Below are 25,540 nucleotides of genomic sequence, written 5' to 3' on the forward strand. Positions count from 1 at the left end.
GCCCCGAGGACAATACTTCAGCATCAAAGGAAACAAGTTATACATTCAGCTACAGTCTCACCCTATATAACACCATCATCATTCAACATATGATGCGTTGTTAACACAGTAAAGGACCTGTGAGAATGCCGAACCTGTGCAATTCGACAACTATAGCAGCACGCAAGGGTAAGTTTGTTTGCCTTCCATGCAGTGGCAGCCCCAAGAAGAGTCCATTCATCCAAGTTGTTTAATTTTTCCTTTCTGCTGAAGTTATCCGCCTAGGCTTGAACCACCTGCGAAATACAACCACATAACCGTATAATCCTCATGTATCCAGCTCTAAGGCTTTTGACAGCATCTCTAATTTCACCAAGTAGTGGATCATCTGAATGTTTCACAGGAACAGCTAGAGCTGCAAACTGGGATGGAACAACTTCTGAAGGATAGACTCCTCTGTCAGAAAATCCTCAGAATGTCAGTAACTTGGGAGACACGATGAAGATGTTGTCACATATCAACAAGAAGTTGATGATAATCTTATGAAGAATTGATGAAAAGCAGAATTCAATAACAATCAACACAACCTATATGATCATTGAAAAATTACTTCTATCAGGAAAAAAAGTTCTGACTAAATTACCAGTAAGGAGTCTGAGGTAATAAATGATATATATGCAAAACTTCAGACAAATTTTGGACATGGTAACATAAGAAATATGGTTTAAATCGATGTATTTGTCCTGCCACATGTGGTCACCAGTACACCTTAATTGCTTGATTTAATGCCTATTTGCTTAGAGCATAGTTGTGTGTGCCTCAAATGCAAAACTTTATCCAATCTTGATAATAATTAGATGTTCCAACCATATGATTCCTACATCTGAGACAAGCTAGCGCCTAGCAGTTTAAAAACCACCAGACTAAGGAGAGTGACTAGCTAATGTTTTTAAGTTTTTCTCTAAGAAGAGAACACTGGAACTAATGGAGCATTATTATGTTCAGATCATACATCAACTCTCCTGTTTCAAGAAATGATACACAAACAACCCGTGCTCTCTATGTTTCTAACCAGGACAGAGAAACCAGACAAGAATAATCAAAGACCAGATAGGTTGGTATTAAAAAATAGCTTAAATGATTTCATTGTGCTCGTCTTATCACCTATAAGAAGCAACCAACTTATCAAACTAATTTCAAGATTGAGTTTGCTTTCTTCATTCTGGTTTTGAGAACTAAAGGGACACTTATAATGCACCGTAGAAGACAACTTACCCTGCCGGAAACATAAACTAGTTCATACACCATCATGTGAAAGCAAAAGATACGAAGCTGTATAGACATAAAGACTGTACCTATTCAAGCATGACACGTCTAGTGTCAGTTTCACCTTCTTGCCAGTAGTAAAATTCATAAAATGAAGCTGCAACTTAAGTTTCTCAACTGCAAACGTGAAGTCAAGTGTTCAGTATAAAGATGTCCCATGCTTATACTACCAAAATAGTTTAAATTATCTGCCAATAGCATTGACTACTAAAAACCTACTCCACAAGGACAAATTTACTGTTTATTGCAGAAGATTTTAGTTTACAATAAATTGCAGTAAAAGTAAAGGCATGAAGTGCCCATGTGTCATCTAGGTCTATCAATCCTAAATTATGAATTAATTCACAATTCCCTCCTTTTGGTGATAAAAGAACTAAAGAATCATGCGATATAACCATGCAGCCAAAGATAATAATTAACAGTATTCATCTCCAGGGGACAGCAAAGCTATCGCTGCTAGTCACTTATCTTCAATTTTCTTAGTACATTTCCATGCTAGAAACCTAATACATGAAATGTAGTGTGTAAGAGGAGCTCAAAAACTTGAGAACATGAAAAATGACAACAATCATCAGAATTGCATAGCTAGAAATACAAAAAGGATGTGCAACAAACAGGCGACACAGCCTGATGTGAGACTTACAAGACAAGAGAAGGAAAACTTTAAGGTGGATGAAAAGAATAACAAATAGCCCCTTGAAAGGAAGAGACACAATGGAAATGGCAGAATACATCGATAAGTCCTTAAACTTGCCATTAAATTTCTCTTAGACACTCAAACTATGGCATGTCCCAGTTGAGCACCTAAACATATGATAAAGTTCTCTTATTAGACACTTCCGACTGGGAAAACCTTTGCGCTTGTTCCCAAGCGTCTGTTACGCAGATAAGCTAATCGCTTAAAATAGGTCGCCTCCTTTAATTGTATGCATTAGCCTCAATAAGGGGGAAAACCTCATACATGTTCCAAATGATGCTGATGTGTATAATTAAAGGAGGCAATTTTATGTTATTAACTTATCAACATAAGGGGGCTTGTGAACACATACAAAAAACTTTTCCAAAATATGAGTTGGAAGTGCCTAATAGGAATACTTTATCATGTGTTTGGGTGCTTAATTGGAACATGCCATAGTTCGAGTGTCTAAATGAAATTTACTCACAAGTTTAAGGGGCTATCAATGTATTCAGCCAAAGGAAATGTCAATCTAAAATTCAATTAGAACTAAATAGGAAGACAGAAGGAGTCTTCCCACAACGGTACCTTTTGTGACCAATCTTGCAAGACACACAACAGCACAACTAAATTAAATAAGAACGCATACAAATTAGAACTTACTACCCCTAATCCAACAATATTAAAATATTCACACTGTTCAGTTTTACATGAGGCTTTCTATTTTAGAAAATCCCAACATGTTAAACCATTCTATTAATGATATATTCAATGTAACTTCTGCAAATTTCAGGATTTTGCAAAAGTAAATCTATTCAAATGTTCTCTCAAATTAGCTTTACACAGATTATTTTAATTTCACACCATCAATATAGCATAAAAGTCATATATATTAGTATGTTAAAATTCCATACCTAGTCAAATAATGTCTGATAATATACGGTAGAAGCCTAGAAGGACTAATTAAACAACCTCAAACATTAATATAGGGTAGAAGCCTAGAAGGACTAATTAAGCAACCTCAAACATTAATTCTAAATTACTGAAATTACAGCAATAAATAACCCTAAAATAATTGTCAGCAAGCGCCTGATGCTAGAGAAGTAGAGGCCCAAGTGCAAACAGATATCATAAGCAGAAATCAGCAGGTCGAGCGAGAAATGAAAGAAAGAATCCAACAACAATACCAGTTGGAGCGGAAAAGGTAATATCAGCCAAGTTACGGAACTGTGTTTGTGCCTTTTGCACCTCGGCGACCACATCAAGCGCGTTCCCTAAAAGAGAACGGGTAACCTGCACATATTATCAATATACTTGCATTAATCCCAAGAAGCTTGAAGTATCTAGGCAGAATTCAAAAAGCAGCTCAGCAAGGTTAGCTGTTAAAGATTTCTTTTAAAGCGCAAGTTGTTAAAGTCGAAGTTCTAACACAGTTCCGGACATGAAAAAGAACATCAGTATTTGAGAATCATTTTACTGATAGTTCCTCATTTGGTGTCCAACAATCAATGGCCCAAAATAAGTCTTTCGGTGGATTTTATAGTTATATGCGCGGGAATTATATCTGTTGCTTCAGCATCTTTTTTCTAAGCTTCAAAAGCAGCAGACGTAATAGGCAGACATATGTGATTTCAATGTTTAAACAATGATGTGGATGTTGACTTGGGTGTTAGAAAATAGTGATGAGTTGGGATCGATATTATAGCAAAAGGGGAGAATTTTGAAGTTTAAATAGGTTACAAGTCTATCACACCAAAACGCGCCCATTGCATGGAGCTAAGGGAGTCTCATCATGGCATGGATAATGCATGGACATGTTTTCATGAGGAAGTTTCAGCACATTTCAGCCCAATCCTGGTAGGCCAAGCAAGTCACCCGGTAGTCACGGCGTGGAGTGAAACAGAGTATTAATGGGTGAGTTCCAGAAATAGTCGTATCTACTTTGAGTCTAACACATGAAGGTTGCCCAGATGTCGACCAGATCAGGCATTAGCCTCACTGCCACGTTACCCAAGGAAGTTTGCTGCCAAGGAAGCTTAATGACTATCAAACAACTAAGGCGTGAAACTTGTCTGGCAAGCCAAGCAACTCGCGCATTACCCACGCGGTGGCCCCAACAACATATGCCACAGCGTGAAACCTCAACCACTGTAAAAGGAGTTTCAAGATTTTGTCCAAAAACTCAAGTCATGAGTTAGGGGACATGTTTTGGAGAGAAATTACACCCTAAGACTTGATCAAACAACAAAGGTAGGATCAGTAATTTGGTATATTTAATGCTTATAAATGCTAGCCCTTCAATGACCTATTCTAGGTGCTTAGATTGCTAAAAAAAAGTTCTTCAAAAGGACAAGAGTTGGGGTGTTGATCCTTTTAAGGTAATTTCTCCACCTTGGCTTGATAAATTAGTATCAATGTGATATGGGTAAACTATGTAATATGTATGGTAGATATTAGTTATTTCATGGAGGTTGGAGTGGTGCTCACATCAAGGGGTATTAATGGTGGTTAGTGGATAGAGAAACTTGAAGGGGTTGGTGGTTGTAACTAATGACCATGAATGATCAAAAAAGTATTTAATGAACTATCGGAATGGTGGAAATAGGATGGGTGAGTAAAGACCTCACCCTTAGTTATGTAATGGTTTGATGGCCTAGAGCTGAAATCCAACAGTTGAAATTGAACTAGATAAGCTTGACTGACATGTTTAGACCTTTATGTACGTAGATTGAACTAAGTAAACCTTGAATGATATGTTTAGGTCTTATCAGGTGCTAACCGGATTCTTTTTCATAGGCCAAGCACGTGGAAGGATTTTTTAAGGGATAGCGATGAGACTTGAACTCAGGACCTTTATCTGCTCTACTTTGATACCATATTGAAGTGTATGATCATCCCATCTGAAAACTTAAATCGTTTGAGAGAACATTTAAATTACTCAATTATGGGTTCAACATCTAGCACAATTATACATGGTTTGGCACGATTTGAAGCGACCTTGATCACTCTGTATTTAACTGACACTCAGCCTCTAATCTATGCATCTATTTGATAATCTATGATAACACAGTTACCACTGATGGTCATCAAGAGGGCATTGACAGCTTGAAGCAATGTCTCTTTCAGCAATTCCATACCAAGGGCCTAACTATTTCCTAGGTATTGAAGTAGCTCAGTCTATATCAAGTATTGTTATTTCACAATGAAGTATGCTCAGGACATACTTGAGAAAACAAGGATGACAAAACTGTAGACCTATCAATACCCCATGCATCTGAATGTTAAGCTTCTCCCAGGTCAAAGGGGACCTCTAAGAGACCCTAGGTGAAACAAGAGATCAGTTGGAAAACTGAAATTTCTCTGTATAACACGATCTGAGATTTTGTTTTTAGAGAGTATCATCAGTGGGTTTCTAGATTCTCCATCTGAAGCTCATTGAGACGCATTAGTCTGTATTCTTCGGTTCTGCTCCAGGAAACAGATGACATTATTTGAATTAAGGACACTATTGGGTATGCACAAGTTGATTGAGTATGGTCTCCGTCTAATCAACATTTTAAATATGGATATAGTGTTCCAGTTGAGACAATCTTGTATATTAGAAGAGCAAGAAGCAACGCATGATTGCGAAATTCAGCATTGGAGCTAAATATCAATCCATGGTTATCACAACCTACAACTCAATAAACCACTATTGAAAGAGTTGGTTGAAGTTTGAAGAATTAAACAACTATTCTCAAATTTCATGTAAATAAACGGGTTGATGGTCTTCCGGGTGCAGGTTATGCCATGGAGTGCTAATCACGTGACCCCTTTTCAGGGCGACATAGTCACCACAAGCCAATAAGAAAATGTGTTAATCACAAACTATATATCCTTGTTTGACTAGCCTGAAGTTTAAAAAAGAAAGACTTTTGAAACTTGTGGTCTAAGACTAAAACAAGTCATAAAGTGTTTGTAGCTTAAATCATCTCATTAAGAGTTTTAAGAAAAATGATAAAGGTGAATTTTTACAAATTTATCAGTATAAAGGGTATGTTGGTAATGAGCAACTGAGTAGCACAAAAATAGTTCTCGCAGATTATGTAGAGAACTAATAAAGTTGACTACAGCCTCTACATTGTAACAATCATGTGCATCTGCCGCCATGCTAGTCCAAAAAGAAAGTAAAGAAATACAATTACCCTTAACCATTTGTACCTTCTTCGTTTGTGATGCCCTATTTAGTTTTGATAAAATTTTCCACAAAGTAACTTCCTCATTTGTGAACCTCCATAACCATTTGTTAAGAGGATAACGTTATGCATTTTCAAACCTCTAACCCCAAGGCCTCCATCCTTTTTCCCTTTAAAACTGTATATCTCAATTGATAAGATTGAAATATTTCTTGTTTCTATTTCCTTGACATAGAAAGTCTCTAAGAACCTTGTCAATTTTCTTTGCAACAAAAGCAGGTACAGGGAATAACAACATAGCTATTTACTAGTCTTCCACCAAGAGAAAGATATTGATTAGACAATCTTTTATGCATTTTTCAAGAACACCATCCCATGAAGCAATTGACTTGTATTTATTCCCCAGAGGTAGTCCCATATAAGTAGAAGGTAGAGTCCAACATTGCAGCCTGGAATACTTGCTAACAGTTAAAGATTGTGGACCTCATTTACTGGAAACATCTGACTCTTATGCAGATTTATATGGAGGCCAGTGACTGCCTCAAAAAGTAACAAAACAAGTCTAAGATAGTGCATCTGTTCTTCCTCGGCATCACATTAAATCAGTGATTCATCTGCATAGAGGATGTGAGAAATCACAGGTCCATCTTGACTCCTCAAGCCTACTGAATATTCCCTAATCCAGTTAAGTTCCAGTGCACTGTGAAGCATGTTGCTAAGGCCTTCCATAATAAGAATGAAAAGAATAGGAGATGGTGATCCCCTTGTCTGACCTTAGTGGGTTTGAAAAAACCTGTTCTGAGAGCCGTTTACTAGAACCAACATCTTAGCTGCGGAAATACAGAAGTGTATCCATCTTGTTCATGTTGGTCCATAACCCATGGTGCTTAACACATTCAAAAGAAAGCTCCAATGAATGTAATCAAATGCTTTCTCTATCTCATTAAGAGAAATGAAAATTTTAAAAGTTAAATTGTAAGGAAATTTACATAAATAGTCGGCTAGATTCACTATTTACTTTTCTTAGCCGATATACAAAGATTATACACGGTTTTACACATATTTTACATCGATTTACATATATTATACATCCACCAGCTCTTTTTAGTTTACGGAGTTGGGTGGTGACTATTTAGGTTAAATCTTCAAAATTGTTTCTATATGTAGAAACGTGTCATTCTTTTGGGAAAAAATAAAAGGAAAAGTGTGCGACATAAACTAGACAGGAAGAGTATCAACTTTCACAAGATCCCAATCCTTCAATCTGCACTTTCAGAGGGTTATCAAGGAAGTCTCAAACACAGCCTTTGCTAGGAGCCATATGTTACTAGGTAATTCAACTTTGCATTTGATTCTCAAACTTTTTCTAAGTACAACTCTGTATGCTGTGCAAATTACTGGGATGACGCAAGCAGTGCGTTTAATCTTATTGAAACTTGTTGATTATGGTATATTTAGGTAGTGTAGATATGAGAATAATTAAATAAAATATGATTAGATAGTCTAGCTATGAGAGTATTCCCTAATCCCTTTAATTAGGTAGTTAGGAGATTATGTAATATTATATTAGTTTCTTTCCTTATTTACATTATCTGTAACAACAATTTAATCCCAACTTGGGGGAATGATCAATCAATTCAATTCTCAATATCTCTTCTTTTTCTTCTTCTAATTTCTCGTGGTATCAAAGCCACAAGGCTGTTTTTTCAGCCCCCCCCCCCCCCCCCCCTCCCCTCTCTGAATGTTTTCTTTCAGTAACAGAAACTGAAGAAAAAAGAAGGGAGGGATCGATCAATTAGTTGTTAAATCAACCATATCAAAAAAGTGTCGATTCTCACCTTTCTCTTTCTCCAGGTCATTTAAACTCTGTCTAATTACATCTGGTTATCTACATCTTTGTTTCTCCATATCTGTTGAAGACACTTACTTTTTTACTTCATCGGTACTTCTTTTTGTGACAAATAAAAATGCCTCATAACCAAACTGATAATCAGATTACTCAAAATCAGATTGTTAAGTCAATTGTTTCTTCTACACCATCACTGGTAATTACTACTGTAAAGTTAGATAGTAGTGGTGATTTCACCTCCTGGGAAGCCTCTGTAGAATTGTGGTTTATAGGTCAAGGATTTGAAGATCACTTGCTCAAAAACAGTAGTAATATTGGACCAACTGATAGACCTGCTTGGGTTGAAATAGATGCACAATTGTGTAGTCTTCTGTGGAATTTACTTGATCCTAAGTTCTTAAATTTGTTTCAGTCTTGTAAAACTTGTTACAAAGTGTGGAACAAAGCCAAAACTTTGTATACAAATGATATACAACTCATTTTCAAAGGTGTGTCAAATATTGTTCATCTACAACAGAATCAACAAGACATGGCAACTTATTTGGGTCAGGTAGAATCCTTAAAGGATAAATTTGATTCTCTTATGCCTTTTACTGACAAATTAGATGAGCATGAGACACAAAGAGACAGGTTCTTTATGGTCTTGGCTTTGATTGGGTTGCGAGCAGACCTAACCTCAGTTCATGACCAAATCCTTTCTAGCCCATTTGTTCCTACCTTGGAAGAAGTATTTGCAAGATTACTACGCATCGCATCTGCACCACCAAAGGTAAATTCTTATGATGCATCTATTATGACTGTCGAAACTAACAATTTCCAAGGTGGATACCGGAAAGGAAAATGGAGGAATAATAAACATTGCAATCATTGTAATAAGGGAGGACATATAAGAGAGGAATGTTGACTTCTCTTACACTGTACTCATTAAGGGAGGGCATGTAAGAGAGGAATGCCGCCTTCTTCATGGTAAGCCTCCACACAATAATGATCGTCCTCGATACACAACAAATATTGCTCATAATGGAGATGGTATTCTACCTACACCTAATGACAAGGATGGATCATCTCAATTTGTCACTTTAACGAGAGCAGACTATAATGAATACCTTCAATACCAAACATCAAGGCAACAATTATCAACCTCATCAGCTGTGTCACAGTACAACTAGGTAACTCTTTTGCTTATGTCGCATAGTCTTCATCTCAAGGACAATGGATTCTTGATTATGGTGCTTCTGACCATATTTCTGGTAACAAAAATACTCTTACTACCCCTTCTACCGTCTCTAGTGTTACTTTGGCTAATGGATCAAAGACTATTGTAAAAGGGATAGGTATAGCTCACCCTCTACCTTCCATACCTTTAAAATCAGTCCTTTTTGCACTTGAATGCCCGTATAATCTTATTTCCATTAGCAAATTGACAAAAAAATTGAAATGTGTTGTAACCTTCCTTGATAATCCTGGTATTGTGCAAGATCGGAGTACGGGACAAATGATTGGAAAAGGACATGAGTCACAAGGATTGTACGTGTTGTCAATTCCAACACCACATGTTGCTTTCACTTCCGTTGTTTCTTCTGAATTGCTCCATAGTCAATTGGGTGATCCAAGTCTCTTGTACTTGCAAAACATGGTCCCCAATTTATCTAGTTTATCTTTGGTAGAATGTGAGTCGTGTCAGTTTGGGAAACATACTCGTGCCTCTTTCCCAAAGCGCGTCAATAATAGGGCCACCTCTATGTTTGAAATTGTTCATTCTAATATATGGAGTCCAAGTCGTGTCAATGCTTCCTTAGGCTTTCATTTTGTTACTTTTATTGATGACTATTCTAGGTGCACATGGTTATTTTCAATGAAAAATAGATCTGAGTTGTTCTCTATCTTTCAGAAATTTAGTGATGATATTCACAATCAATTTGATATTTTCATTAAGAAGTTAATCAGTGATAATGCATGAGAATACTTCTCTCTCTTCTTCTATGTTATCCCAGGGCATATTGCACTTGTCTTCTTGTGCATATACTCCTTAACAAAATGGAGTTGCTGAGCAAAATAACATACATCTAATTGAAACAGCTCGGACATTGCTCATTCACAATCATGTCCCTTTACATTTTTGGGGTGATGTTGTTATTAGTGCTTGTCATTTAATCAATCGCATGACTTCATCTGTTTACCAGTACCAAAGTCCAGACTTGGTCCACCAAAATTTGTTTCCCCTTCCTCCTCGTGTGTTTAGTTGCACCTGTTTTGTTCATAATCTTACCCCTGGAAAAGATAAACTTCAGCACAATGCTTTCAAATGTGTCTTTCTCAGTATTCTCATCTATAAAAAGGTTACAAATGCTTTGATCCCTCTACTAATAAGTACTTGATCTTGTTACTTTTTTTCAAGACTTCTCCGTATTTTTCTCCTAATATGGAAAATCAAAAGGCCATATCAGTCCTTCCAATTCTAACTATTCCAACCTCAGCTTCACCTCCAACTCTTAAGGTCTATTTCAGACGACCTCAACCTCCTTCTGAGCTTGCTAATCCAATTAGTATTTCTAACTCTGATACAAATACACCAAGCAATCCTACTCATTACTTGCTCCAACAATGTTTTCTGCTTCAGTCAAGCACTAATCAGATGATCTTCCCATTGCTCTTCGCAAAGGTACTAGAACTACTGCCAATCAAACTCCCTCTTATACTTATTTAAGTTATCATCGTTTGTCACCTTCATATCATGCCTTCCTTACTAGCTTGTTAGGCTATGATTGAGGAGATGACTGTTTTGCATGATAATGGTACTTGGGAGCTTGTTCCTTTACTTGGAGGCAAAATCATAGTTGGTTGTCATTGGGTATTCACAGTTAAGGTAGGCTTGGATGGAGCTATTGATCATCTCAAATCGAGATTGGTTGCTAAGGGATACACTCAGATTTATGACATTGATTATGGAGATTCTTTTTCACCAGTTGCTAAGATGGCTTATGTCCGTCTTTTTATCTCTATGTCAGCAATGAATCATTGGCCTCTTTTTCAACTAGACATCAAAAATGCATTCCTACATGGAGCGCTTGTTGAAGAGGTATATATGGAGCAACCACCAGGTTTGTTGCTAAGGGGAGTCTAGGCTAGTTTGTAAAAAAAAATCGATCCCTCTATCGTCTCAAACATTCTCCTAGAACATTGTTTGGTCATTTTGGAGCTATTGTCCAACAATTTGGAATGATCCAAATGAAAGTTGATCACTTTGTATTCTATAGGCATTCATCTCACGACGAACATATCTTTTTAATTGACTATGTTGATGATATTGTTATCACATGAGATGATCATAAAGGTATTGCTCAACTCAAACAACACCTCCCAAGTCACTTTCAAACTAAGGATTTGGGCAAGTTGAAATACTTTCTAGGCATTGAAGTGGCACGGTCTAGCCACGGTATTGCTATTACTCAAAGGAAATATGCCTAAGACATTTTGGAAGACGGTGGTATGTTGGATTGCAAACACGTGGACAATCCAATGGATCCAAATATTAAGCTTATTCCAGGACAGAGGAAGCCTCTAAGAGATCCTAACAGATATTGGAGACTTGTTGGCAAACTCAACTATCTCACGATCACGCGACCAAACATCTCATTTGTTGTTAGTGTAGTTAGCCAGTTTTTGCAATCACCTTGTGATAGTCACTGGAATGCAATGATTCGCATCCGGCAATATATCAAAAGCTCCCTAGGACAAGGTTTATTGTATGAAGATAAGGGACATACCAATATTGTTTATATTCTGATGCAGATTGGGCAGGATCTCCTTCTGACAGGCAGTCCACTTCTGATTACTGTTGTTCTAATTGGAGGCAATCTATATCTTGGAAAAGTAAAAAGCAAGTTGCCGTAGCTAGATCAAGCACAGAGGCAGAGCTATGGCACTAGCTACGTGTGAGCTTATATGGTTGAGACAAATTCTCCACGAATTGAAGATGGCAGGAGTTGAATCGATGACATTGATTTGTGATAACCAAGTTGCACTACATATCGCTTCTAATGCAGTGTTCCATGAAAGAACAAAGCACATTGAGATAGATTGTCACTTCATTCGAGAAAAGATTAAGTCTGGATATATCGCCACAAGTTTTGTCAACTCAAAAGATCAACTGGCAAATATTTTCACAAAATCACTCTAAGGATCTAGAATTGACTATATATGTGGCAAACTAGGAGCTTCTGACTTATACGCTCCAGCTTGAGGGGGAATGTTAATTATGGTATATTTGGATAGTGTAGATATGAGAACATTTAAATAAGGTATGATTAGATAGTCCAGATATGGGAATATTCCCTAATCCCTTCAATTAGGCAGTTAAGAGATCATGTAATATTTTATTAGTTTCTTTCCTTATTTACATAATTTGTAACAACTATTTAATCCCATCAACTTGAGGAATGATCATCAATTCAATTCCTAATATCTCTTCTTTTTCTTCTTCTAATTTCTCAAAGTTGTTGTCAATGTGAGAAAGGTGGTAATTTACATAGATATACAAAATTGTCTATTGTTGCTTTGGAAATTCATTAGTTTGTACTTTTTACCTGCATTTCTTGCGCGGGAGTCCTAGCACCAAATTTCTTTGAGATCTCAGCCTTTAACACAAATCTCAATGCAGCACAAGCATTGATATTTGGGAAATTCTACAGAGCCAAAATGTAGCACATCAAAATAAAATCAAACTCGGAAATGAAATACAGGACAATTTTTCTCAGCATAATCATGACTTTTACCTTTGTGATTAGTGGATCATTCAAATTGTTAGAGATGATGATGCTTGGATTTGGACCAACAGTCACCTTCAAACTGGAATTATCAAAAAAATAAAAATCTAAACAATCACGACACAGAGGTAGAACAGAAATTTTTTCGAAAACATAATCATGAAAAATAGTAGGAAAATTGTAAGAGAAACCTTTGAACCAACACATCAAGATAGTTGAGGATGATATCGTAATGGCCATTCCCTTTCCTCACATTCTGAATGACAAACATCTAAAAATAATAATAAATGATGTATGTTAGTGACAGAAGAAAAAGCTTGAAGCATTATAACTCAGGACAGAGGCGACCTGCATATCTTGACGTAGGAATCTACAACACGATCTCCTCATTAGATGTTCCTTAACAGAAATGATAGTATCAGCACAATTTGGTTCTCCCTTAAGTTTCAAGGAAGAATGCAAGGATCTAGTCAGAGTTGCAACTTTTCTTTCTGAAATTTTTAAAGCCTCCTTGATAGTGGCCACTTTATTATGAAGCACCTGCATTACCATAAACCGTTCGTATAGTACTTGAATCATAAAAAGAGTAAGTTATCTAAGCCACTAGTAACTGCATCCCAAAACTAGATTAAATTGGTCATAGCAAGTACGACAAGTTGGACAGAGCAGAGGAATTGCATTATATATGTCACAAACAAAATATACAGAAGTTTTTTGCTAATATCAAACATGTTATCTTTAATTTCTCAAACTTCTGAGTCCTCTAAAAAGAGAAGGCAAAAACATTTAATAAATGATATCCACATCATGAGCAAATGAAAAAAAAAAAGCATGTCTAAATCCTTCCTCACACAGACACATGCACACGTGCAGAGGATGATAAACTGTAAGACAATTGTTCTTAATGTCTTCATCGCATAAAGACAAAGAACCTGAAACGTAAGAAAATTTCTTGAATATTAGAAGGTAAGAAGTGCTAACTAGTTATTCAAGAAGCATGGTCACTTAAAAACAAGTTGATGCATCTTGCCATCTTTCAGGTGTGCCACAATTAAATCTGATGAATAGACCTGAACTCCAGTCTGTACCAGATAAATCAGTAGAATAAAATTTTATGATGATTATGTACCTCATGCCCTCACAACATACAGAAGACAAACTTCAACTGGGAAGAAAAAGGAACTAAAACCGATGATTGAGCCCTCATAACTGTAGAGCAACCACATATATTGACCGGGACAACTAAGAGCACTTACACTGTCAATAAAATGGATGTCGAGCTACAAATACAGAAAGGATAATAACTGACATATAAAGTCTCAGACCAATGGCAATCTTATAAATATATAAAAGAGAATCCAAGGCCCGCCTACGTGGCAAGCCACAAATCAGGATGTATTTAACTATTTTTATAGAGTTTTGACAATTAATTACCCAAATCACTGCCCCTTCAGACTAAAACGTTGCATCCTCAAAAGTTCGAAAAAACACTTTAGCACTCCCCCCCCCCCTTACACCCCTATGATCTCCTCCTAATCTCTCTGTTTTTCACCCCATAATACCTTCCACACTTTCACCATAAAAGATACGTCTTCAGTGTTCTTAATTCCCTTACATCTCTCTACTATTTCTCCCAAACATTATTACTTTATGCTCTTCCTTTTTTTCATGATCCTTTTTTTTTTTTTTTTGAGATAAGGGTAGCTTTGTATTCACACAAAAAATTTATCATTCAATGAATGATGAATTGGAAACTTACAACCCACAGAGTGGTGGGCGCACCCCCCCCCCTTTGGGTACTTTTACAAGTTCCCTGTGAAATCTACCAAATCTACTGTCTCCCCTACCAACTCTTGTTTACACCAAAAAAATAGCAAGCTTATACGCTTCATCTTAATCATCTGTATGTTGACACTCTGATCTTCAAAGCACCTATCATTCCTTTCTCTCCATAAGGTCCACCATGTACAAGCTGGTATTGTCTTCCACCAATCTTCTTCTCTCCCTCTTTTGCCAATTCCTGACCATTGATTCATCAACTCCAAGGTTGTCTTGTGCATCACACAACTAACTCCTAAAATGCACAAGAAACTGCTCCAAAGGCTTAGGCAGTGTTGCAATGCATAAACAATTGACTATTGACTTCTGCTTCCCGCTCACACATAAAACATCTAGAACATATCGTCCATCCTCTTTTCTGCAGTGCCTCATGTGTGAGGCAGGCTTTCCTGCACCCTAGCCATGAGAAACAAGTCACTTTTGGTGGACTTCTGGCTGTGTCTATTGCTATTTGGTTGGAATTGATATTCCAGAAACATGACTTGACTGTGAAGTAGCCTTTGCTGTGTAGTTTCCAGATTGACTTGTCTGGGCTCATAGAAATACCAGGGGAAGTGTTTAATGTTCTCAGAAGGCCTGCTACTTGTCCAATTTCTCAGTCATTCATTGCTCTCCTGAAGAGTAAGTTCCAGCCTTGTTGGCTCCATACCAGAGAGATAGTATCATTTTTCTACAAGCTCAAAGAGTATAATTGGGGGAATAAGTTCCTCAAGATATTCTCCCCTACCCAAACTTCATCCCAGAAAGCAGTTTTTAGATCATTACCAACACCAATGGAGATGTTGTTAATAAAGTAAGGCCAAAGTCTCCTAATTGTTTTCCAGACACTACAACCAAATGTGCTCATGACTTCTTCAGTTATCCAGTGGCTGAGTAAGCACACTTTCCTTTTTATCATGATTCATATCCATGTCTATTATTGTAGAAGATAGAGAGAAACAAACTTTGGTGGTCGGATTCTTAGTTTTGTTCTTTGTTTTTGCCGGAATTGAATCAACCATCTTCCTCAAAGCATCTTGGTGGATTCTTAGTTGATGTGCTCTGGCTGTCGGAAGTAGTCAACATCTCTTTTGCTGATCTCCACAACAACCTCGAAACAAATGTGGTACCTAAATCTACTCCCATTCTCTTATTACATTGATTATAAATTTCAAACATCTTCGAAATTAGCTAAAACTAGGGTTTGTCCTTTTACTTTGTAGAATTCTTTTAAAGGTATGCTTTTGTGCTTTGCAGGAGATATTAGGATAGTCAAGAAGGTCGGAGAAGTAGCGCGAACAAGTAAAGAAAAAATCCAAACCTTTGTCATTACATGATTACATATTGCTCTATAATTTAGTTTTATATAGGAATTTTTGGGGAAAAAAACAGAGTTCTTCTCTTATGTTCTTCTGCACTCTCTTCTTTAGGAGCAAATTAATTGAAGGGGCCAACAATCCTTTGTTACAGGGTTAAGAAGCCACAATAAATTAAGAATTACTGCTACTTTAGATAATTTAGTATGTTTTAATGTTGTTTGGTATTCATTAATGGTGAAAAATGATGCTTGATTATACAATAGTAAATCAACCAATAATCAGAAGGAAATTATCAAGGAACAAATGTTACAATCCAAAAAATTATAAAAGCAATATAAGACTTGCAATCTTTCATTAGAAGTTATTGAGATATACTAACAATGTCAAATTTTCTAATTTGAATGTTCTTAACATCTTTAAGTTTTTCCTTAGTTTAAACGTTCACATTCGTAAGTTTAATAAGGTCATATATAACCGTGCAAAGCGCAGGTAAATTATCTAGTAGATCAATAAGTCAATAAATCTAGTTACAAGTTTTTAGCGATGGGCCAAATTCAGAAGTAAAATTTACATTTAATGACATAACATGCTCATAACATCAACAAATATAACCTAGCAACACCACCAAGTTTTGAGCTAAAGAAGGAACACCAAGGATGGAGAAATAAATAACGGTCCTGGCAAATAAAATGATAGATTGAAAAAGAAGTTTTCCTATTAGCTTCATTCCTTATTGAACATTTCCTAAACTTTTGGATAGCAATATAACCAGCACCTCAAAGTATCCTAGAACTGATCGGTACACCAAACAGCAGAGTGTAATCAAAATTTGATTTCTATAAAGTACCTCCTGCAGGGCCTTTTCACAGGCTGATGACCTCTCACTTGAAATTATATCACCCTGGGTGCCTCTTGAGACAGTTACAGAATTATGAAGTGAATGATTGATCTTTGACATTTGAGACTTCTGAATTCCAGAATTCAAGAGTTGACATTTTTCCTGTATGCATTAGTGAATTATGTAAAAAAAAAAATGGCAAGATGATCATAAAAGTAGATTGACATAAATACTACCAGCAGTTTCTCCTTCTTCACACGCCTCAAGTGGAACTTTGCTTTCTCATGTACAAGCTGACATAACAACATTATTGCTTCAACAGCTCTGTGTTACCATTACAAATTAGAGAGATGACACACTTTCCAAATACACACTAATCTGATGTCAAAATAAATGAACATTAGTTATGTTGGAAAAACAAAGGTGAAACGAGAATTTACCTTTTCTCCTGAAAATTGGAAACTGATGCTTTCTGAAAAGATCAGGAAATCAGTGTCAATAGTTATTCAAACTTCCTGTGGTGTTAAGAAGAATGCATTAAACAATTGATCTATTATTATCTTGGTTTTCATTATCTCGGAAACATGAATCAATGTATCCCCAAGCAAAGAAACCTGAGTGAGAATTTGACTGTGCAAAATATCGTATGTCTTTGCCTTCTGCATCCGGGTGACAATGTCTTCCACCATTTCAATCTACAACAATTTAGTGGCAAATAATAATGATGGTAAGACAAAACGAATCAATATCGGTTATTTTATATCTAGAAGCAAATCCCACCAACACAGACATTTCTAAAGCATATTTTGAAGTGAAAAGACTATACCGCTGGCATAGTAAGCCTTTCTTTAGGCAAAGATATCCACTCATCTGCATCATCCATAAATTTGGAATTAATCTGCAAGGCGAAGAGGAAGCTTTTTCATTTCCCAGGCTCTCTTCAGAATAAGTGTCATCCAGGCAAGCAATAAAGAAAGACCATAAAGAATCTTACATCTTTCCACTGTCTGAGTTCATCATGAGCTCTGTGCATTTCTTTTCCACTATCATCAGGATTTCCCGAAGTTCCTGGATGATTATCGACCCCTCTCTGAAGTTTTGGGCTCCTATGAGACATGATAATCTCATTTGTGTGTTCCATATCTCCAAATGTCAATTCTTCACTGCTTCTTTTATGGGCAGAAGAGTTTCTAGGTCTGCCAATAGATTGATTGGATCTAGGAGATTGCATCACTTCGTCTATAGAGAAACATATAGAGTTGGATTGTGCCAGCGAGTGATGCCCCTTTGCTGATGGACTTCGTGAAGACCATTTTACGGGAGTCTGCAGAATATGGTTATATAAGTATTAAGTGAATATTGTATGCAAGTTGCAAAGTTCCAACCTAAAAAGGTACCAGAAACTCATTCAGCTAGTGTGTGCATAGAAGCCACAATAAGGATTTAGAGTTATAAATTAAATGAAACACCAAATTCATAATTGAAAAGAAGATCCAGCCATGTCCATGTTCACATTTCAGTTTCAATATTCCATAATTAACAAAAAAGGAAGAAGAACTGTCAAAGACAGTAGCGTCTTTAAGGAATAAAGGACAACACCACATTGATAAAAGAGAATAAAATAGAGGGCAAAATAACCATAGGGAAATAGTAAATAAGCAAATTATCATGGCTCATGTAGGACATAGGTCTGCATACTGACACTACAAAATAGTTAATGATGGGAGTAAACAACACTTAACGGAATAGAATGATGTACTTACCTTTTCAACTACCAAAGATTCTAGATTCTGAATAGAGGAAGAAGCAGCGCAAGCAGAAGAACACTTATTTTTCTCTCGAGGATCAATTTCGAGTTTAGGGAGACCTGTTTCAGACTGAATATTCCCATCTAATATTGCTGATAATAGATGAGAGCTCCCATCGCTGGAGATTCTCGAATCCTCATCGTTTCCCAGTTCATTAGTTTGCTCAAGGAGCTTAGCTTCTATGCTATGTGTCCTGTCTGGTTGCCTTAACACTTTGCTTCCTTCGACAACTGGTGAACCAGACTGTTCTTCAGTTAATGTGGATGAAGAATACCAGTTGCCAGCCGTTGCAGTCACAGATGGTCCATCTGTCACATTACTAATTAAAGATGCATTTTTTACCGGACCAAAGCTTTTCAGATGTTCATCATCCGACTTTGATTCTTTAAAAGGGCTAGACTGATGTTCAGTCCACTTTGACTGTAAGGACTTTTCTGGAGTAAATACCAATTTTTGAGCAAAAGCAATCACTTCCTCTCGCCCTGAATAATCAACCAATGGGGAATCAGTTCTAGAAATCAGTGATATCTTCTGTCTGAGGTCATTTGGTGTAACCATGTCATTTTTCTTCCCTGACAAAGAAAACCTTGATGAAGACGAGGGGTCTGCAGGCTTCAACAGTTGATCCATGGGGAGAATACCAGCATCAAGATGATTGAGAGATTTCCCTGGCTTTTCTGGACCAAAAGATTGTTCACATTGAATTACATCTTCACTACTTGAAAGAGCCTTACTCCAACTACCACCTGGGATGGACGTTTTTCTTTCTCCCTCCTTCATAGTAGAACCTGAAAATTGCTCCTCTGTACAAGTCATAGCGGCATCCAGACATTTGACTCTCATATCTAGGTTCCTTTTCTTCAATATAGAATCCAAAGGAGGTGTTTTTGGAAATTCTAAAGCTCTAACGCCCCTGTGGGGGATTTTGTCACCACGGGAAGAAGAGAATGCAGAAGCCTTAAGCCTTTCAAGTTTGGAAATGCTCTTCTGGAGGGATGCTGAACTTGTCCAAGGTCCTCTCTTTCCATTGCTCAAAAAGGAAATGGGATCTTCCAGGAAAGGTAGTTTGGAAATGCTCTTCTGGAGGGATGCTGAACTTGTCCAAGGTCCTCTCTTTTCATTGCTCAAAAAGGAAATGAGATCTTCCGGGGAAGACACTGCCGTTGAATTCTGTTTGACAGGTGAAGGACTACCCATGACTATTAGTCTTTGTGTAGCTGGTGAAGAGGACACTAAATCTACCAACGGAGATTCCCTATCACATGGAAACCCACAAAATTCACCACGCTCATCATTGTCACTACATAGGGCTTCACTATTTTCTACCACAGAAGCATCCTTGACAGACATATTATTTTCACCAAAATCCTGCAATTTAAACAACGAAAAAACATGAAATCAGTGCACTGGGAGAAAGCACAGTAGCTTAAGCCTAATTTCCTAACCAGCAAAATCATTTATCATAACTATTTGACTCAAACAAATCACTCAGAAACATGGATCAAGCATATTTGTTTGACAATTTAACAAGTAATTTAACCCCAATTGGTATGTACAAGATTGTAAAATAATGCATCCCTAAACACATCAGCTACTTGACAATTCAACAAAGACTTTATCCCCAATATGATTTGTACAGGACTGTAGAGCACTGCATCGATAAACAAGACACTAACCACCAATAGATTAACTTAATTGATTAACCACCACCACACACACACACAAGAATTAAGAAACAATATAGAAGCACATGACCAGGTATTATAAATGCATTTGAAGATGCATGGGATTTACCATATGTAAAATATGACTGACACAGGGATCACTCTAACCGAGTTAATCGGTCATACTTTAGTCTTTGCAATTAGAATGAGATTCAGGGTCCAATGCACCTTTTGTTTTAAAAGAATTGGCAATGGCAAATAAATGATCATATCTTATATTTGAAGTCATCTAATTGTCAAATAAGCTCAGTTTCAAGAACTTCAGAGAAGAAAACACTACAGACATGAACATTATGTCAAATGGAAAATGATGAAGTATTTACATAGATGTAAACTAAAGAACTGATTTATAGACAAGCACCAACCATGTGGTGTCCCAAGATGGTGTAAACATATAAAAGTAACAGATCGATGCTTTGATTGTGCATTTAAGCAACGGAATTAACGAACCATAACTTGGGTACTTACATTACTTAACTGCTTCGGTAACTGGTTTACTCTATCGTCATAATTATCCGGTGCTGGAACAGTGGATCTAAGTGATGAATCACCATCAACAACACGAGAAAGAAACTTATAGCCATCATCTGCGTCAATTTTCTGGCACAAAGGTTCAGGTGGCATTTTAAGACTAACAACTGCATTTGCTTCTTGTTCTCCATTTCCACTTAAATCCATCATTGTACTTCCAACCTCCATTTCCTTGCTTGTTGGTGACTTTGGAACACTGGTATCTCCTGAAACAGAAACTGCATGCAATCTCTCTTGGCCTTCAGCTAAAAGAGCTTCTAAATCAGGAGAGAGTATCCCATAATCATATCTTCGCGAGTTTTCTCCAATCAGACTCATGTCACTCGAATCACTAATGCCACTAAAATTGGCAACGGGCATAGAAGATTGAGAAATTGGCTTATTGGCCATCGTCAGTTCCATGGAACTACGCTGACTGGTCTGTGTCGGTGTTTTCTCTTCGAATGATACTTCTGTTGGGGTCTTCAAGTCTATCCCTGAATCTGATCTAACAAATCTACGGAAGTGCATGGAGAAAGCTGTTGAATCCATAGTAATATCATGATTTTCGTCTGACGCTGCTGAATCTGATAGTCGGCCTGGCCTTATAAAATTGGGAGATACTGGACCGAAAAAATTATCTTCTGCACAAAAGAAAGGCCAAACAGTACACTACTGTCACAAACTCTAAAGGGTTTAACATTCCGATCAAATCAACATAATTATGTCTAATGGAACAAACCCCTCAAAACTGAAAAAAAAAAACTTTCAACCAACAGACCAAAAAAATGGCTCTTTTCCCATTTCCTATTCAATGACCTCAAAGACCACAAATTCCTTCCAGATAACAAATCTATTAGCATGTTCACATGCAAAAGCAGCTATCCTGATATGAGATATCATAGAAGTCCTTACACAAAATGTGGCCCAATTCAAAAGGGTATTAAAGGATGCAGATAACAGATAAAAATAAAAAGGAGCCGAAATCCTAACTATTCAGTCTCTCAAAATAACAACTATTCAAGCCATAAAAACCATACATAAATTCTTCTTTTTTCGAGAAAGACATACATAACCTCCTCCTATCACTAGCATGAAGATGATCAATACAAGGTACGCGCATGTTGTAGTTGTACATTGTGCACTAAATAGAGTACATTCGTAAGTTCTACAAACAGGGGCTGGGGTGCCATGACACCTATAACCAAGGGCGGATCCGCAACGTACATTTGGTGCCAAAGACACACTTAAGCTCTGAAGCGAGCACAAACAATGTTGAGTGCTTTGTCTTGCTTAATGTGTGCTTGAATGTCATCAAGGCTCTAAGACATACTTTTTCTTGCCAATGAAGCTCTCCTAAAGAGGAACACTAAACAAATGATGTCACTTTATCATTAAAAAAAAAAAAAAAATCTTGGTCCATATATTTGTTATTCATACTTATTTTATGAGTCTTGGATTAAACATATATTTATATATATATATATATATATATATATGTATGTATTTTTCTTTCTTTTATCATTATGCTCATTTTCTTATACTGTTTTAGGTCCACAGACAGGGACCTAAAACACTTGAAATCTCATATGTTAATTGAAGTCCCAACTACAAACCAAATTAGAATTTCCATCTTTCTAGTCGAAAACTATTGGTCCCTTTGAAACTCTAATTGATCAAATTAAAGATTCATTTCTTTTGTTTATTAGATTCAAAATTTTGTGGATAGTTATGGTGTTCAATTTGATTTTAAATTTTTTTTGGCGTTCAAATCATGTTCAGAATGTTGTATGCTTCAGCAGATAATATGAATTGACTTTTGATTTACTTTTCAAGACTTCTATTTGAGTTCTATACTATTTCGTCCCAGAGAATCATAAGCATCTGCATAGGTAACATTTTGATCATAATATATTGTACTCTTTTGTGTTGATTTTTCAATTAATTAGGAGTATTAAATTAGAAGATCTCAAATCATCATAGCTTAAAATCTAGCTAAAACTGTACACATTGTTCTGAATGCACTGTTCTTCATTTCATTTGTATGCTTAGTAGATAATACATGGTGGATGAAATTGCTACTAAGAAAATGTCACAGAGATTCCATTATATTTATCTATAGGATCAGAAACCTATTAAACAAACCAAATTAACCCTTGTCGTTTGCATTCTTCTATATATCCTACATACATGCATACACAGATAGAAAAGGACGGAGAAAGAAAGCACTTGCCATCATTTGAAGTAGCAGAACCGAAATTGCTGCCAGGAGAAGGTGATTCCTCAGGTCTTAAAAACGACCTAGGCAAAGCCATCTCATCATCCCCATCCTCGTCTATATCCTCATCATTTCCTTCGTCGCCATCTTCTCTATCCTCGTTGAGCAACCAGGACTCTTTGGGATCGTCCACCAATTGATCAAAACCTAGGTTCACCTCTTCACTTTCACTGTTATTTTCAGCTTTGCCGGAGAGGTTAGGAGGTGTTTCGTACTCTTCATCACGGTCGAAGAAGTGTACAGAAGTCATCTCAGCAAAGCTCACTCTTCGAGCTCGCTTCCTCTGCATCGCCATGGTGGTACCGCCGTCCGAGTTCTCTGCGTTGTTGTTGTTGTGAATTTGCCGGCGGTCCTCGCTGGTGCCGCCGGCGGCGTCAGTCGTCGGCGCTGACATGGTAGCGAATTGGGATGTGGATTTTCAAAATTTTGAAATTACTGTGAAATTCATTGCAGTCCGGAGATTAGGGCTCGTTTGTACTACACTCATTGGCAAGCAAATGAGTGATCTTTTTTTTTGTGCGGGAAAGGCAAAATGTATTCCGTTTAAAATACTCATATTTGTTTATAGACTTCTAGATTTATCTTTATCCTATATTAAAATATTACTTCCGTTTATTTTTATTTGTCACACTTTGACTTAGTATATCCATTAAAAAAATAATTATTGATATAGACATGTTATCAAAACTATTCTCTATTAAATGATGTCTTGAAAGATGATTTGAAAAATAAGTAATTAACACTGAGGGTCAAAAGTAAAACATGAAAAAAAAATTATTGTTTTTTTATATGTCAAAAGTGACAAGTAAAAATGAAAATCTATTTTTGGAACAAGTGACAAATAAAAGTGAATGGAAGGAGTAATTTAAATATTTAATTTAAAAATTTTAAGTTATTTTTTAATAAATGAAATTTTCATAATTTGTGGAAAAGGGAAGCTATCAAATTTTAAGTTATTATTTTAACCATGTATAATTAATACAATTTTCCGTCAAAGGAGGTTCGGATGAACCCCTTAGTACAAGGTGGCTCCGCCCCTGTTGCAACACATGGAGTTTAGTTTCCGTTTGAGTTAATGTTGGCTTATTAGGTTATTGGTTGAAGGTAAAATGATATGTGTTATTTTTTCTATCCCAATATATGTGAGCCTGATAGAATTCTGAGAGTCAACCTATGTTATTATATAGCTTTTAAATATTTTAAATTGATAATTATTGTAATTTTTAATGTTTTTTAAGTCATTTGTAAATGATATATGTTGCTTCCTTGATTGAGACTTTTCCATTTGTGAGATATATATATATATATATATATATATATCGTGCTATGCACGGGCCCAATAATATAAATGGTATGTTTTGGGGCTAATAACCGAGTTTTTGAAGCGATTGTTTGCGTGGATAAAGGAATAAGTTTTTTTATCACAAAACTGTACTTTCTTTTACGTTATTTAAGGCATAATAAGACTACCCACATGCAACATTTTTGAAATATTTTATGTTGTCAATTATCATGATTTATAGTATTTTTACGATAGATTCACTTCAAGAATCAGTGGAATTTTTTATATTTTTTTTTGAAAACATATTTTATGTTGTCAATTATCATGATTTATAGTATTTTTACGCAATTTTTAAATATATAAAAAATAAGATAAATAAATTAAAATGGACCAAATATATGTTATTTTTGTTGTCTCAATTTATGTGACACAAATGAAATTTGGAGAGTCATCCAAATTTTCATATTTTTTAAAAAAAATGTTTGAAGTTATTAATTATTGTGATTTATAATATTTTTATGTAACTTTGAAATAATGTACATTACTAGTCACTTTGTCCAAATTTATGTGATATGGATAAAATTACAAAATTAACCCTTTTAAAATGTCTTTCAGATATTTTAAGTTGTTAATTATTATTATTTATAATACTTTTTTGGTAATATTAAAATGATATGCGTTATTTTTTCTGTCCCAATATATGTGAGCCTGAAGAATTCTGAGAGTCAACTTATTTTATTATATAACTTTTAAATATTTTAAAGTTTTTTAAGTCATTTGTAAATGATATATGTTGCTTCCTTGATTGAGACTTTTCCATTTGTGAGATATATATATTCTATATTATTTTAAAAGGGAGTCTATGCCCAAGTTCTACTATATAATAAATATAATATATAATATTCAAGAAAGTCCCAATCTTGAATGTTATATATTATACTTGGGTATAAAATAGAATTTTAAAAGTCCCACAAGTATAATATATAATATTCAAGATTGGGAAAAGCCCCAATCTTGAATATTATATATTATACTTGGGCCTAAACTCTCTTTTATAATATAGTAGAATATTAAAATATAACTTCCGTTTATTTTTATTTGTCACACTTTGACTTAGTATATCCATTAAAAAAATAATTATTGATATAGACACAATCAAAACTATTCTCTATTAAATGATGTCTTGAAAAAT

At 35.9% G+C, this 25,540-nt stretch overlaps 1 protein-coding gene across 2 annotated transcripts; it reads right to left on the reverse strand.

The window, feature by feature from the left end:
- Positions 1–142: 142 nt before the first annotated feature.
- On the reverse strand, positions 143–23,583 carry LOC125835606 (uncharacterized). 2 transcript variants are annotated; one of them, XM_049514721.1, is made up of 16 exons: positions 23,022–23,583; positions 20,747–21,432; positions 18,510–19,922; positions 17,741–18,070; positions 17,573–17,644; positions 17,361–17,441; positions 17,187–17,218; positions 16,983–17,070; positions 16,756–16,875; positions 13,120–13,311; positions 12,963–13,042; positions 12,781–12,853; positions 12,592–12,690; positions 3,169–3,274; positions 1,335–1,422; positions 143–435 (listed from the first exon to the last, which is right to left on the reverse strand). In XM_049514721.1, the coding sequence occupies exons 1-16, from the start codon at positions 23,458–23,460 to the stop codon at positions 261–263; spliced, it is 4,074 nt and encodes a 1,357-aa protein (XP_049370678.1). In that variant the 5' UTR covers positions 23,461–23,583; the 3' UTR covers positions 143–260. The 2 variants fall into 2 exon arrangements, with proteins under 2 accessions (XP_049370678.1, XP_049370677.1); XM_049514720.1 differs by having other exon boundaries at positions 16,756–16,908.
- Positions 23,584–25,540: the final 1,957 nt, after the last annotated feature.

Source organism: Solanum verrucosum, unplaced genomic scaffold, assembly GCF_900185275.1.
Source record: "Solanum verrucosum unplaced genomic scaffold, falcon-dt-bn FXZP01000040.1, whole genome shotgun sequence".
Lineage (NCBI taxonomy): Eukaryota > Viridiplantae > Streptophyta > Magnoliopsida > Solanales > Solanaceae > Solanum > Solanum verrucosum.

Excerpts from the sequence above, each read along its gene's own strand:
- LOC125835606 (XM_049514720.1), bottom strand. The coding sequence starts at position 23,460 with ATGTCAGCGCCGACGACTGACGCCGCCGGCGGCACCAGCGAGGACCGC. Across the intron at positions 19,923-20,746 it reads TACCGAAGCAGTTAAGTAAT|GATTTTGGTGAAAATAATAT; the intron begins GTAAGTACCCAA and ends TTTAAATTGCAG. Across the intron at positions 17,071-17,186 it reads TCCAATTTTCAGGAGAAAAG|AGCTGTTGAAGCAATAATGT; the intron begins GTAAATTCTCGT and ends ATGGTAACACAG.